This window comes from Castor canadensis, chromosome 8 (genome assembly GCF_047511655.1).
Source record: "Castor canadensis chromosome 8, mCasCan1.hap1v2, whole genome shotgun sequence".
Lineage (NCBI taxonomy): Eukaryota > Metazoa > Chordata > Mammalia > Rodentia > Castoridae > Castor > Castor canadensis.
The window spans coordinates 148,191,679-148,206,586 of record NC_133393.1 but is presented as its reverse complement, the minus strand read 5'-3'; the positions used below and the strand labels follow the sequence as shown (position 1 = coordinate 148,206,586).

Below are 14,908 nucleotides of genomic sequence, written 5' to 3'. Positions count from 1 at the left end.
GGGGTGTCGGGAACTGGCAGATGGCCCACTGCCCTGTGCTCATGTGAGATGCCACCTGTAGTCCCCTGGCAGCACAGAGAGGGGTGTGACTTATTTCCTTATTTACCCACAAGAAAATGAATCCCTTCTGAGCCTTTCTCCCAGGGCTAAGGCAAAGCCCAGAGAAGATAAGGGGCTTGAAATTGCTTCCACAACCTGAACCTAAGCCTCAGGACGGGCACCTGAAAACGCAGTATTCTGATTGTAAAAGTAATATTAGTTCACTATGCATTTTGGATAGTCCACAAAGGAAAAAGAATGCAAATATCACTTGTTTGAAAAGAATGTTTGGGGCTGGTGTGTGGCTTAAGGCCCCGAGTTCAAACCCCAGTACAGAAAAAAAAAGAATGACCATACTTATGACTCTTCTATGTGTATATGTTATATAAATGAAAGTTTGTTTGTTTTTTTTTTTTTTTTTTTGGTGGGACTGGGGTTTGAACTCAGGGCTTCACACTTGCAAAGTAGTACTCTACATCTTGAGTCACGCCTCCGGTCCATTTTGCTCTGGTTATTTTGGAGATGGGGTCTCAAGAGCTACTTACCTGGACTGGCCTCGAACCATGATCCTCAAACTATGATCCTCCCAATCTCAGTCTCTCAAGTAGCTAGGATTACAGGCATGAGCCACTGTGCCTGGCAAATGAAAGGTATTTTTTTAAACAAAATCTATGAAAGAAAACCCATCGAAATCCCTGATCACTTACAACCTTGTCCTGTTACCTGCTGAAAGCTGTTTTCACTTTTCAAAACACCTTCTCCAGCCTTCGTTGTAATAAACTCACAACAAACTCTCAAGATGGTCTTTATTCTCATTCCATTGTCAGGAAGGGGAACTAAGGGTTCCAGGATTCTGAAACCTGCAGGACCTTGTCTATCAAGTCCTTGCTCAGATGCACCCCAAGGCATTCAGCACTACTGTCACCTAACAAAAGGAACATTTGTCTATTTATGTATGGAAGTGCTATGATGAAACCTCTTACTGTGTACAATTTAATATATACCAATTAAAAAAAAAACTTGGTGGGTTGGAGGCACGGCTCAAGTGGTAGAGTGCCTTCCTAGCAAGCACGAGTTCTTGAATTCAAACCCTAGTACCGCCAAAAAAATAGGAAAAAAAAATTGGAAGCTTGAGTGTGTTTTATATTTTTTTGTGGTCGTGGGAGCTGGGCTCAGTCAGGGAGGTTGGGTGGCCTGCCAAGTTCCCTGTGTTTGCAGTTTGTGTGAGGGTGGCGCTGGGCCGTCTCCCCTGGGCCCTGGAGAGCACTGAGGAGGGAGGCCGGGCTGGAGAGAGGCCAGAAGATGCTGTGGGCTGAGCTGACTATCTGTTTGCTCTGGGTACCTGGAGATGCAGGCTGAAAGACACTGGGATGTAAAGGGATAAAGTCCTCATTTATGGCTTGGGGGAGTTAATGTGTAATATTCTGGTGCATAAACTTGACCATGAGGTGAGACCCTGAGCACAGGTCTTCAAGAGCTGCTGGGAGCTGCTGCCATGTGGTAAGGATGTTCCCCTTTGTGGGGAGGGGATGGAGTGGGGCGCTTTGGGGTACAGTGTCACTGCCCCTTTCTGCTTTGTTTCCCCATCTGTGTGGCAAGGAGGTTGAACAGGTGATCTTCACAGTCCTTTGGCATCGAGGTTCTGCTTCTTCTGCCACCACCTGCTTCCGAGCTTGAGTCTGTCTCTCCCCTCTTAGCGTCAGTGTCCTCCTCAGTAATAACAACAGTAATTATTGATTTTTATAAAGATGAAGACACTGAGGTCCAGGGCTGGAGCCGCATGTGCTCAGCACACGAGAGAGGTGTCTCTGATTCTTTGATCCCACACCTGGCCCTGCCATGGCTTGCTGTATGGCTTTGGACAAGTTGTTGCCCTTCTCTGAGCCTCGGCCTCCCCTGATCGGTGGATTGCTTGGCGTCCTCTGGGGATTTGGTGTATATTCATCTCCCAGGGCAGCTGGGGTAAAGTTCTACAAAGTGGGGCTTAAAACATCAGACGTGCATTCTCTCACCTTTCTGGAAAAGTCTGCAGTTGAGTGTGGCAGGCTGTGCTCTCTTTAGGCTCTAGGGGAGGAGCCTTCTTGTCTCGCCCAGATTCTGGTGGTTGCTGGTGATCCCTGATGTCCCTCGGTGTGCAGCCATGTCACGCCAGGCTCTGCCCACTCTGCACATGGCTTTCCCTGTGTGTCTGTACCTTTATGTCCAAGTGTCCCTTCTCTTATAAGAACATCCATCAGTCATACTGGATGAGGTCAGTGACCTCCTCTTAACTTGATGACATTTGCCAGACCCTGTTGCCAAACTGGCCACACCCTCAGGTTCCAGGTGGATACCTGTGGGGGGGCACTATCTGAGCCTGGTGCTGGTGGCACAAAGGGTCCCTGGTGGAAGGTCCAGTGCTCCTTGTCTCTCAGGATCCCCTGATTTTCCCTCTCCTCTGGTCACCCCACCTCTCCTAGTTTTCCTGTGCTTCTCCTCCAGAGGCCACCTAATCCAACCCCTTGAGTCACAGATGGGGGACCCATGCCAAGAAGGAGTGAGGCTGGCCTTAGGTGACTTGGCCAGCTGGGGCAGACCAGGATTTAGCCTGGGTCCCCCTAACTCCCAGCCTACCCACAGTCTATGCACTGCCCAATTCCTTCACCTGGCTGTTTCCATGTCTCTCTAGTCTTAGACTTTGTTGAGTGGGGACAGGTCCTGCCTCCTGCTCCTAGTACCCTATTTGTCCAAATGGATGGGACCCTGGCCTAACCCACGCGCCTGCCCTGCAGCAGCCTACCCCACCCTCAGGGACTCAGGTTCTTCTGTTCCAGGGGCAGCTCCCAGGAGGTGCGAGTGGAGAGGGGCTGCTTCTCTCCACCCCCACCCCAGAATCCCCCACTGTCCAGGGAAGAGGGTGACTCCCCAGAGCAGATGGCACCTTCTCACCAGGGCTCATGTTAGATGCTTGTGTGTTCATGGCTCATGCTTAAGTACTGCTGTGTTCTGTCTCATTTAGGAGGAAGTGTGGGTGACCTCATGGGACAGCTTCACCTCCCAGGGGCACCTGTGTCAGTGACAGCCAGAGTGAGAAGGTCAATCCAGCTGTCTGGCTGACAACCTGGAGCAGCTGCTACATGAAGCACAGACCTGAGGGGCTCAGCCTCCAGATCCCTCGGTCCCCAAAGCCGGGAAGTGTATCCAGGGGACATTAAGCCACATCTGGGGACATTTTTGGTTGTCACTGCTAGGGTAAGGATGCTCCTAGCATACAGTGAGTAGAGACCAAGGAAGCTGATTGCCACCCCACTGTGCTCAGGACATCCCCACAACAGAGAATTACCCAGCCCAAATGGCAGCAGCACCAGGCCCAGGACCCAGCTCTGAGGCATCACAGCAGCCTAAGTGGTACTGGTTTAGATCCATGCTACTACTGGGCTGAGTACTCCCTGTCAGGCCTGCCTCTGAAGGTTGGGCAGGGGATCCAGCCTCCCTGGCACACGAACCAGCACGTGAACTGCTGTCCTTGGCAGTACGAGAGGACGACTACCCTCCACGGCTGTGCAAATTGCCCTTGTGAGTTGGTTCAGGGCTTCTCTGATGATTCCCTCTCCAAAACCAAACCAAACAAAAACAAAATCATGTTAAGTAGAAATCTCACCGTGCACAAGGGTTCTCCCCTCCCAGATATTCTAGATCTTTGGTGCCTGTCATGTCCTGAGATGCTCCCTTTTAACCATGACACAGAGGAAGCATCTGAGGCCTAGAAATCCAGGTGCTGCCTCGGTTTGGCGAATCAGGGAGCAGATGATAACAGCGTTAAGTGATGGTCGCCCTTCAACTTGCCTTTACTGGAGTCAGGTCCTGTGTTTGGGACCTTACAAACAGGATCTCAAACCTCTTCCAACCATCGTGAAGGTGGCCACTGCTGTCATACAGCAACTGTTTTTTGCACAGTGCTGGGGATGGAAGCCAGTGCCTTGTGCATACCAGGCAGGTACTCTACCACTGAGCCATACACCCAGCCCAGCAACTGTTTTATTTATTTGATTTAGTGAATAAATCAAATCAGTGCACTTTATAGATGAGGAGAGAGAGGTTTGAAGAGACTTCGATGGATCCATTCACACATGGGACTTAGAAATTTTTGTAGATTGTTAATGGTGGATGGGCTGAGACCTGTTTGCCTCTGATATTGGCTTTCTGTATCACATCTGTGTCTCTGTGTTTCTACAGAAGGCAGGGAACCTTAATACTCTGGGGGACTGTAAGGTTGGCAGGGATCACTTTACCCACCCCGCAGATGGGACAAATGGAGGCACATGCTGGGCCCTGGGCCTCCAGGTCCAGCTGTTCTCTTAGAAGGGCTGTGGGAAGCCTGCATCAGAGCACTCTGGCTGTCCCCTTGCAGCCCAGCCCTGTGCCCTCCTGTGGACAGGGACAGGGGATCAGATGAGATGGGACAAAGCTCACGGACAAGTTTCACCTACAGAAAGGTGTTGGGCACGTTTTCAGTGGGTTCTCCAGTAGAGTGTTTCTTTGTTGGCTCAGGGGAAATTCGAGATCACTAACCTGGACATGAGCTGGGCACAAGTCTGAAGCTCAAAGGCAAGATTGCAGAGGACGCTGAGGGGTGAACAAAGTGGGGAGGGGGAGGATGGTAACCACAGGGAAGGTGGGGGACAGGCAGGGCAGTGCTGTGAAACAGTCTAACCCCACTGTGACTTCACATCAAATGGTCTTTTTTACTTCCTTCCTCCCTCCCACACTACTGTTGGCTCCCTTGTTAGAACCTGCCTTAGCATCTGAAGCTGGATTTGGGGACCTCCAGAAACTCAGGGGTGATCCATGCGCTCTGTTCCTTGCCCCAACAGTCACTCAAAGGGCAGGCAGAGAAGCCCTGGAGCTCTGTCTGGTTCCCTGCAGGTCGGGTGGCCTCCAATGAAAGCTGGAACCCCAAGAGGGACACCATCCTCTCAACCCAGCTGAGTGGCCTTTCCTGAGCGCCACCAGAGGCAGCCACCAGGGGGCACGAGCTGCCTCAGTTACAGCCGTTCCTAGAGGCAGATGAAAGCCTAGCAGCAGGCTCTCAGTGTGAGGGGCAATCTCCCCGTCTCTGGGAAATGATCTATAGGTGCCCTGGGCTGGGAAGGGGGCAGGCAGATGCATGGAGTGGAAGCCAAGAGAAAAACACCTTCTTTCTCCTACCTGTGTTCCTCAAGTTTACAAATGTGGGGACACCCCCGAGAGCCTTGCAGTGACAGAACCCCACAATCTAGAAGGTCCCATTCTCAGGGACTCCCATGGCCTAACACAGGCTCTTGCAGTGATCCTGTGAAGCCACAGCAACTCTGGTGGCAAACCTTCAGTGACATGGCGCCTACCAGCTCCTAAGTCTAGCATTCCGTCTCCTAACTAAGTCTAGCATTCTGTCCCGAGAGAGACACCTTTACTTTCTGAAACTGCCACCATCAGTCACTCTTCTGTCAACATCCTTGGTTCCTGCTCCAAGTGGAAGGTACCACTAGTGTCAAGCCTGTCTGGTTATCACCTGCCTTGTTACAAGGAACAAATCTCAATAAAAGCATTTCTCTGGTGCTTCTTCCAACTTGTGATCAACCCTGTAACCCAGGCTGTTTTTCCCCAGGGCCAGCCCCAAAACCTCTCCGTGACCCCCCACAGCTTCGTGGTCAACCTGAGCCAGGGACAGATATGTTGAACCTTGCATTTTAACCCATGCTTCAAAGAATCTGCCATTGTCTGTAACTCATGAGATGCCATCTTCTGCAACTCACAAGATGACAGCAAATGGGGACAAGAGCAAAGGAAAGGTCACATGTGCTTTAGCCTAGGGTCAGAGGTCAAAGGGGAAAGATATAAAGGGAGGACACAGACGGTAAGACCCCCTGCCTGGACATGTGTGCCACTGCTGTTAAGCCACTAGGCTCTTCCTGACATCCTCCCTCCCACCGCAGATCACTGTGACCTTCCAGAAAGATGAGTTCTGTTCAAGGTGACGCTGACAGATGGGTACCATATAACCTTTCCCAACAGTCTGGGCCACAGCCACCTGAACTACCTGGGTGTGAACAGGATTCTTATCTCCTCCTTCAAGCTGACTGAGAGGGCAGCAGCTGCTCGGAACAAAAGCCCTCTCTCCTGGACCCTCAACTTAAGCCCTTCTGCAAATTCCCAGCAAGCAGACCTTGCGTACTTGGTCTGTTCCCTCCCACACACACCCTCCTCACACCTTCCATATGCAGTTCCTGCTCCTCTGGCCCCGGATTTCCTCCCCCAAGGTCAAGAGCAAATAAAAGAATCCACTTTTGCCAAGTCTTTCTGTGGCAGCAACTGTAGTTAGCACTTTGCCTGCATTTTAATGCTCCTGGCACCTTCATGACAAAGGGGAGGAAACTGAGGCACAGGACATAGCACTGCCCAGTGGAGTCATGCTCCCAAGCAGCCCAAAGCTCAGATCCTGCCTCCCTCCCCATTATCACCTGAGCACCTGCCAAGCTGCCTGTGGGACTGTGGGGAGACACCCGATCCAGGCACCTGGGATGGGGGCTGTTCCAGGAACTGCAGATAAGGGCTCCCACCTGGGCTTCTTATCACAGGGCATTCCAGCCTGGTTACTCATTACCTAGTCTCCCCCCCGCCCCCGCCCAGGCCTGGGGGGGGCAGGGGGGGCGGGGTGGTCCTTGGCAGTTCAAACTCCCAGGAGAGGAAGAGGGGACTGAGCCTGGTCTCCCAGGTCCCCAAGATTCTTGCCTGGCACCTTTTATCAAAAAAACCTTTTTGAAAAAATCAGGCCCCAGAGACAGGTCTGGGGTAGAGAGTATGGTGGGAGGATGGGGTCATATCTGACCTTTCTGAGATTTTGGGACAGTTGAGGGTATTGGGACATAGCCTGGGATAGGGCTCTTGGGGATGCAAAGGTGACCCTCTAGGGGGAGCAGTCCCACTGGGAAAGGAAACAATGGCCTTGTGTGGTGCGTGCCCTACCCTCACCCCACAGGACAGCATCCTGGGGCACAAAGGCCACACTGTGAGGTTAGGCCCTCCAGCCAGTGGGGGGTGGCGCTTAAGGAAGAGCTACTAGACCCAGGGTGTCAGCGGAGGGAGATGGGTCAGCTCACAGGACCACTGGGAACCTGGGTCCCAGAACAAGCCTGGTTTCCTCGGTCCTCCCTTCCACACTGGCCTCTAGAGACATGGAGCATTTTGGGCTACTTAGGTTCTCCTACCTCGTCTGGCAGGACACAGCTTTTAGGTGGGCTCGTCAGGTCCCGAGGCTGGCAGGGTCCTAAGCCCACACCCTAGACCCTCACACCTTGACCTCGTCCTCCTCAGCATCAGCAAACTCAAAGGCGTTGGCCTGCACTGTATGGGGCACAGGGGTCCTGCTGCCTGCCTGGGGTGCCCTCCACTCCTCATCCAGACTCTCCCAGGAGCCCCGAACCTGGGGCAGCACCCCCGCTAGCTCCCGCCGAGCATCCACCTCAGTGTAGTGGCGGCTGCCTCTGCTGCCCCCCCAGTTGGCTCCCCAGTGCCTGCTGAAGGTCATGTCAGGGGTCACTCGGGGTCCTGCTCCTGCCAGGCTAGCCCTCCCCTCGGCCACTGGGCCTAACCCAGCAGTCACCCCATTGGGGAAATGTCCATGGGCTGGGGAATTTGTAGCTGGGGTTGGGGGGTTTGCAGCTGGGACTGGGGGGTTTGCAGCTGGGGTTGGGGAGTTTGCAGCTGGGATTGAGGGGTTTGCAGCTGGGGTTGGGGAGTTTGCAGCTGGGATTGGGGAGTTTGCAGCCGGGGCTGGGAAGTTTGTGGCAGGGGCTGGGAGGTTTACAGCTGAAGCTGGGGGGCTTATAGCAGGGGTTGGGGTCTCAGCTGCAGGGGCTTCTGAAAGGCTCATGACTCCTAGCAGCTCACTGAGAAGTGAGGGCCCAAGGTCAAGGTCAAGGCGAAAGGACAAGAGAGAGTCAGAGCGGCGAAGCTCGGGCTCAGAAGGGAAGGAGCTGTCTCTGTCTCGGTCACAGTCACGGTCACTAGACTTTTCCAAACGGGGCAGGCGGGAAATTGTGCAGAACCCAGAGTCCAGACCTAGAAGAAAAATGCGGAAGAGGTCAGAGCTGGGGTCTCTAAGTAGAACTTTTGGGAACACCAACCCTGACTTGCTGGGCAGCCTCCAATATGTTACTCCTCTCTCCAGCCTGTTTCTCCCATTTTTCCAATATAGGGAACCCTATGGTATCTTGTGTGACTCCTGAAACTGAAGGTTGTCATAATTTTCCTTCCCACTTTGCAGATGAGGAAAGTGAGGCTTTCCCAAGGCCAGTCTGATAACAGCAGAGCCATGCCTGGAGCTCAAATCTTCTCTCAGTCCCCACTGTGAACCTGGCCATAGTGCCTGGCTTCCTGACACTGGCTGTGGCCTCAGTGAATCCATGGCATGTTGACTGGTTTGTGGTCACAGGATAGAAGCAGCAGCTGGGATCTGGCTGCAGAGAAATCACAGACTCAGGACAGGCACAGTGGCCATGGTCATCTGGCCCAGCTCCTGCCCCAGCCTAAGACCACTGGGGTTAGTGTAGAGCATCCTATCTGAGGCTCTGGGTAGCCCCCTGGAGCAGGAGCAGTGGCAGGGCAAGGTGCAAGGTGGCACACTGTCACCAGGTGGCAGCAGGAGCCCTCGGTTCCCAGGCGAGCACTCCTGGCATAGTCAAGGTGGCACAGCATGAGTGGTTTTCCAAATTTGTCAAGTTATAGGAGCATTTGTTCAAATAACAACAAATCAAAGGTCCTGAGCGCCTATGTGACTTGGCCTAGCCTGGTACACGGATGACCTCACTGAATCTTAGCAAGAATGCTAAGTGACTCCTTACAGATGAGCGCACTTGAACTCAGAGGTCAGCAGGCACGCTGAGATTCAGGCAGAACCAGAATTGGAATCCAGAGCCCATGTTCTGAATAGCTCCTTGACATCATTCTGACACTGGAGGGCTGAAGGGAATGGGAGGTGGGGGGAGGGCAGAAGGGTAGCCAGGCCAGGGTCCAGGGACAGACAGGCAGCTGGAACTCAGGCTCCACCTCAACCTTGGTGTTTTGGGTATAAGTGGCTCCCACTTCTTCCCCGTTCCCCATCCATCCGTGGCCTGGGGTTTGGGCCTGACCTCCATGGGAGACCAAACAACAGTGGGGGGAGGCTTAGCAGAGCCACAGATCCCCTGGGGTCTCAGTTCTGAAAATGGGCACCTAACCCAGGTCCTTACCATAACCAGAGTGGCCGTCTGTGGAGCTGACAGGGCTGCCGTCGAAGCTGAGTTTGCCCACCACCAAGCTGTCATAGGCCGCCTGGTTGAGCTGGGGCAGAGAGATGGCGTTCTTGATGATGGGGGAGATGGCAGGTGGAGCTGGTGAGGGTGCTGGAGGTGAAGCCATCCTCCTGGCTGGCACCCCTGCCCTCCGCACCTGCTGGAGCTTCCTGGCCAGGAAGCTGCGGGGAGAACGGTGGGTACTCCCAGAGCTGCCACCATGGTTGCTGAGGAAGGAGGTGTCGCCGAAGACATCCCCACCACGGCCCACGTGCATGGTGTGACGGAAGTCCCCCAGTGGGGGGCTGATCATGTCTGCAGTCAGCCGCCTCTTTCCCTGAGAGCTGGACACCCAGCCCACAGGTGAGAGCTTGCCCAGGCTCATGGTGGGGGCTCCTGTGCCCCCCTGGGGGCCAGGCATCAGCTCTGACTGCTCAGGATCACTGGTTCATGCCCACCTGGGGCTGGAGAGGGAGGCGGGCTGAGCTCAGGACCCCCTTCTCAGCTGCTTCCTCTCAATGGAAGGTGGGCAGAGGTCACTCCTTGGCTCTCCCAAGGCTCTGTCCCCAATGCTGGGGACCACAGCTCGTCTTTCCACCAGGCTCTGGCAAGGCCGATGTCCTGCACGAGATGGGCCTCACGGGCGGTGGCCTCTGTCCTGTCCAAGGGTAGAGACCTGGAAGAAGGAGAGACAGCAATTCAATGTGGTACAGGCCTGGTGAGAAGGAGGAAGCCCTGGCACCAATCAATAACAGCTCAAGAAAGCAAATAAGGACTCCCACCAACATGGATGGAGATACAACCGGACACCAGCACAAAGGAGAACCTGCCCTGGAAGTCCCCGCTTAAAAGTTCAAGAACAGCCAGGCACCGGTGGCTCATGCCTGTAATCCTAGCTACTGGGGAGGCAGAGATCAGGAGATTGGGGTTTGAAGCCAGCCTGGGCAAATAGTTCATGAGACCCTATCTTGAAAAAAACATCACAAAAAAGGGCTGGTGGAGTGGCTCAAGGTGTAGGCCCTGAGTTCAAACCCCAGTACTGAAAAAAAAAAAAAATCAAGAACAGGCAGGAGAGAATGGAAATAAAAATCAGAATCCCAGTTGCTTTGAAGCCAGTATCGACTGAGCAGGTCACAAAAAATCCATCCTACTCTGTGTAACGATGTCACTGCACACGCCTCTATAGTGGAAAGGAGAAATTGAGGCACGAGAAGTACAGCCTGAGGTTACTCAGCAGGAAATAGGGAAGCAGGGTCCCTATCCCAGAGCTCTTGAGCGCCAGGTGACACTGCCTCCTGCTGGCATGTGGAATAAGGCACCTCCTCTGTGGGTTAAAATCCCTTCCCCTGGACAAACTAGGAGGGAGGAGACACTGGCCAAACCTGCTGTGCACACAGCCAGTTACACAGCCAGCGCAGCGGCTCCTCAGAACTAGGCACCGTCAAAGTGCTCCCTGGAAAAAGGATCTTGTGGTCAAAATGGCTTTTCCCAGCTGTTTCTTGCATGCCTGGGCAGACTCAAGGCTCTGAGAAGGTCTGCAGGAAAGGGCTTCATCAGTCTGTCAAGTTGATATAGGCTCTTTGTTGTTGGAGAATGAGTTTTAGAAAAATCTCTGCCGGTGCCAAAAGCTATTCCTTGTGCACTCTCTTCCTTCCTGACCCCCCACCCCCTTCCTGGCCCCACCTTTCTCTAAGCATCCCTCCATGTGTGACAACTTCCCCCACGGGCTGGAAGGCACCTAGGATCTTCCAGTCTGGTTTTCCTATAGCCTTTAGAGGGCCAAGCTTACTCAAGGTCACATGGAGAGCTAGTCAAGACTTGAACTCAAGGCCTCTGACTTACATAAGCCCTTGACAGGCTTGTGGCGCCCAGTCTTGTCTCCTCAGCTAGGCAGCACACTTTAAGGGAGAGGCAGCACCTGGATCTTCCAGCCCTTCTTCCCTCCCAGCCCCCAGCCTGAGTTCTGCACACCGCCAGGGCCAAACCAAGGCTGGCTTAATCTCTGTAATAACCTTCACGCCCAAGGACCACCCCTGCCACCTTCTGAGGGGTGAGGTGTCCTCACAGTGTGACCTTGGGCAAGTCACTTACCTCCACAGACCTGGGACCTCAGCTGATAAAGGCTGATAAGATCTTTAGATTTGAATCCCAACATTTTTTTTCCTTTTCCTAAGCTACTGTGGGCCACCTCCGAGCACAAAAATCTTCAATCTTGCCCTTCTCATATTATTTGAAATTTAAAATAGGTGAAATAACAAGATAAAAACAAAGAAGGCAGAAAGACAAAGCCTGCTTTGTTTTGTGACTGCATTCTCTGCGTCCCACCATCTGACCCTCCCCCAACCCTAGCCCCTCCCCCTGGGGGGGACTTCTGAATCATCCTTTGGCCTGGCACCCCAGGCACTGGGAATGTTTGTTGAAGTTAGGAAGCTCTGCAGTTGGCCAGCCATGACCACTGTCATGACATGACGTCATCTGATTCTCCAACAACCCCTCGGCTCAGGTTCGGAGGGAAGAGACTTGTCCAAGGTCATGGGGCAGCTGCATGGTAGGGGTTAGGTTTCCCTGCTCTATAGAGATTAAAGATGAATCTCTCAGCCAGGCATGGAGGCTCATACCTATAATCCCAGCTACTTGGGATGTGCAGGTAAGAGAATGGAGTGTCGAGGCCAGCCAGCAAAGTTAGCAAGGCCATTTTTCAAAAACATAAAAACAAAAGGACTGGCTCAAGTGGTAGAGCAAGGTCCTGGGTTCATTTCCTCCCCCGGCCCCCACGTCGTCCCCCCCCCCCCGCCCCAGTACTGACTGGAAAAAAAAAAGGATAAATGTCTGGGGTAGTAACGGGGGTGGGGCAGGTGTCACTCTGCAAAATGTCACAGTAGATATGGGTCAACTGTGTCTACCATGCAGCATGCAGTCACACCCACCTCTCCTCCACTCCAAGTCCCCGATTGCTGCAGCAGTCCCTACCCCTAGCAAAGGGACTCCCATGACCGCGTTAACTAGGGAGACCAGCTTCCTCCCCAATCCTGGATGATCCCACCTCCCACAAGCCTCAGGCACCTCCTGATAGCACCCCTACCTCCATCTGCCAACTGTAGTGGACAGACTCCCCCCACCCCAGAAAGGGGCTAGGATCCCAGCAACCCTGTCTTCCCATGTGGAAAATGGGCAGAGCATCCCAGGCAGGTTCCTGCCATGGGAGGGTGCAAGTGTGACGGGTATGGAAACAGCTCTCCTATCCTGGATCCGGGTGGCCCTGGGTTCAAATCCAACACCTTATAGTAACATCTTCCATTCTGGGGACCTCTGGTGGCCATGACTTGCCACTTAGTGCTGACCACAGGTACTGGGACCCTTAGGGGTGCCCCACCTGCACAGAGGTTCACCTGGTAATACTCACAGCTCCCATTTCACAGATGAGAAAACTGAAGTTCACAAAGGAGAGACCGATGTGCCCCAGATTGCAGAGAAAATTGGTGTGCCAACACCAGTAGGAAGTGCTCTGGGGTTGGGGTGAAGATGGCTGGGGATGAGGAAGAACCCCTGGCTGTCCAGCATGGGGCAGGCAGGCCTGGGCACAGGAGCTGCAGTTCTACAGATACAGTGCCTGTGACCTGGACACAAGCTGTCACCATGCAGTCTCAAGTGTCCCCCAGAGGCCTTATATTTACCCTGTAGAGGACAGTCAGGGCCTGGGCACATGGGCAGAGCTCTCTTAATGGCAGTGATGACCTCAAGAGCAAGTTTGGGACTGGGGACAGGGATGATCACGCACTAAAGAGAGGCCACCAGGGACGCTGTGGAAGCACGTGAGGTTGGGAGAAGATTACCAGCTGCTCCCACAGTAGAGGGCCAGGTGGGGGGCGAGTGGGGGTGTCACCTGCAGGCCACACCCCTTTCAAGGCAGTGTTACAGTTTCATTCTGGAGGCCACCGCCCAGGGCACAGAGCCCCCTCCTCAAGGGCATCCTGCTGGGAAATACTGTCAATAAAACAGGCAGGACTATGGGTGCCAGTCTTGGCTAGGGGGATCCCCCTGCTCTTTGCCTGGGATTAGGGGTTACCTCCTCAGGGCAGTTCCTCAAATTCCAGTCACATCAAGGTAGAAGACAGGGAAACTGAGGTCAGGAAAGGGTTAGTGAATTGCCGGAAGTCACTCCCCCCGACACGATTGATTTTCACAACTCAGAGGAGGCCTAGGCGGGTAGGAGGAGGGAGCATTTTGGGCCATTAGGGAGCGACGGGGCAAGGGGAAAGAGAGAGCTCTACTTTTTCTGGTATTTGGTTTTGACACAAGGTCTCACTGGCCTCCAATTTGCGACCCTCCAGTCTCGCCTCCCCAGTGCTGGGATTACACCATCAGCCACCAAGCCCAGCTAAGAGTGGCTTCTTGCCCCATTCGCTCCAAGTTAGTGCCTATCAGCCCTCCCACTGCGGGAAGGGTGTCTGGTCCCCGCGACACGTTTTGTGCAGCCGTGGTCTCCCAGATAATCTCCGCGCCTCAGTTTCCCAGTCAAGAAAATGGGTTTTAAATTTCACGGGTCTTGCATGACTGGGGCAAGGACCGAACAATCTGGAGCACGGCCGGGATGGGAGGTCCGGGCAGAACATCAACCAGAAAAACCTTCTCCCTGGGGGCTGGAGAGGGTCGCCCCGCGCGGGACGGCCGGAGGGGAACCGGACGGGATGATCTCATCCGCAGCTCCAGCCTGGAATGCGGCGGCTGGGGAGGGGGCAGGGTGCCTGTCCATCTCCGCAGTCATGTCCCCTCCGCCAACTTCCCGCTCTCGGCGTCGGCCTGGCCGAGGGGCCCGCATTCCGATACCTCGCCCCCTCCCGGTTCCTTCCCGTCCCCTCGGGCGCAGCTTGAAGGCGCGCAGACGACCCCCGGCTTGCGCCTCTTCCCGCAACCGGGTTTACCGCTCACCCCTCAATTTTCCGCTCCCCCAGCGCGCCAGGAACGCGATCAAACACCCCGAAAGCTCGGCGTGCCCCCGCCGCTCCCGCCGCGCTCCGGCCTCCGCGTTGGCACCGGGTGTCCCGCGCAGCCAGGCTCGCGCCCGCCCGACCCCGAGCGCCTAGGAAGTGCGGGGTCCTCCCGCACCGCGTCCCCCGGCGAGGCCCCGCCCGCCCGCCGCGGTTACCTCCTCTCGGCGACCCCCGGAGCCGGAGGTCCAGGGCGGGCGCGGCGGCGGCGGCGGCGGCGGTGGTGGTGGTGGCGCGTCCCGGCGCGCAGCTCAAGAGTCGCTGGGCCGGTCTGCGCCGCCCTGGCCGCGGGCTCGGCGGCTGGATCCGGGGGCAGAGGCGGGGTGTGGGCGCTCCCTCCTCCCGCCCCTGCGCCCGCCCGCCTGCCCGCAGGGCCGCGCCCCCTCCCGGGCTGTGTCCACGCCGCGCCGGCGGCAGCCAGGGCTGGAGGGGCGCGGCGGGGGTGCCAGGCCAGGCCCCTGGCCGCTGACCCGGGCCAGGGCGAGCCCGGGAATGTGCGGTTGCCTGCAGGGGGGCTGCCCCGGGTTGGTGGTCGGCTTTCTGCTGCCCACTGCCCCCCGCCCGCCACGGGGACTCCCTGGATGGCCTCTG

The 14,908-nt window shown here is 55.2% G+C and overlaps 2 protein-coding genes across 3 annotated transcripts; one reads left to right on the top strand and one right to left on the bottom strand.

Annotated features, from left to right (window-relative positions):
- The first annotated feature begins 1,482 nt into the window (after positions 1-1,482).
- Lgals2 (galectin 2) lies at positions 1,483-6,379 on the top strand. Its single transcript, XM_074084886.1, is given in 8 exon segments — positions 1,483-1,487; positions 3,080-3,215; positions 4,570-4,600; positions 4,603-4,651; positions 5,701-5,732; positions 5,793-5,878; positions 5,994-6,023; positions 6,026-6,379. Coding segments are annotated over 8 exon segments (723 nt in total).
- Positions 4,017-14,613, bottom strand: Cdc42ep1 (CDC42 effector protein 1). 2 transcript variants are annotated; one of them, XM_020162606.2, is made up of 3 exons: positions 14,476-14,613; positions 9,288-10,005; positions 4,017-8,118 (listed from the first exon to the last, which is right to left on the bottom strand). In XM_020162606.2, exons 2-3 carry the CDS (start codon positions 9,748-9,750, stop codon positions 7,346-7,348), a joined length of 1,236 nt encoding a protein of 411 aa, XP_020018195.2. In that variant the 5' UTR covers positions 9,751-10,005; positions 14,476-14,613; the 3' UTR covers positions 4,017-7,345. The 2 variants fall into 2 exon arrangements, with proteins under 2 accessions (XP_020018195.2, XP_020018196.2); XM_020162607.2 differs by lacking the exon at positions 14,476-14,613 and adding an exon at positions 14,259-14,374.
- Between the last annotated feature and the right edge of the window lie 295 nt (positions 14,614-14,908).

Coding starts and splice junctions, on each gene's coding strand:
- Cdc42ep1 (XM_020162606.2), bottom strand. CDS start 9,750: ATGCCTGGCCCCCAGGGGGGCACAGGAGCCCCCACCATGAGCCTGGGC. Junction 8,119..9,287: donor AGACGGCCACTCTGGTTATG/GTAAGGACCTGG, acceptor TTTTTCTTCTAG/GTCTGGACTCTGGGTTCTGC.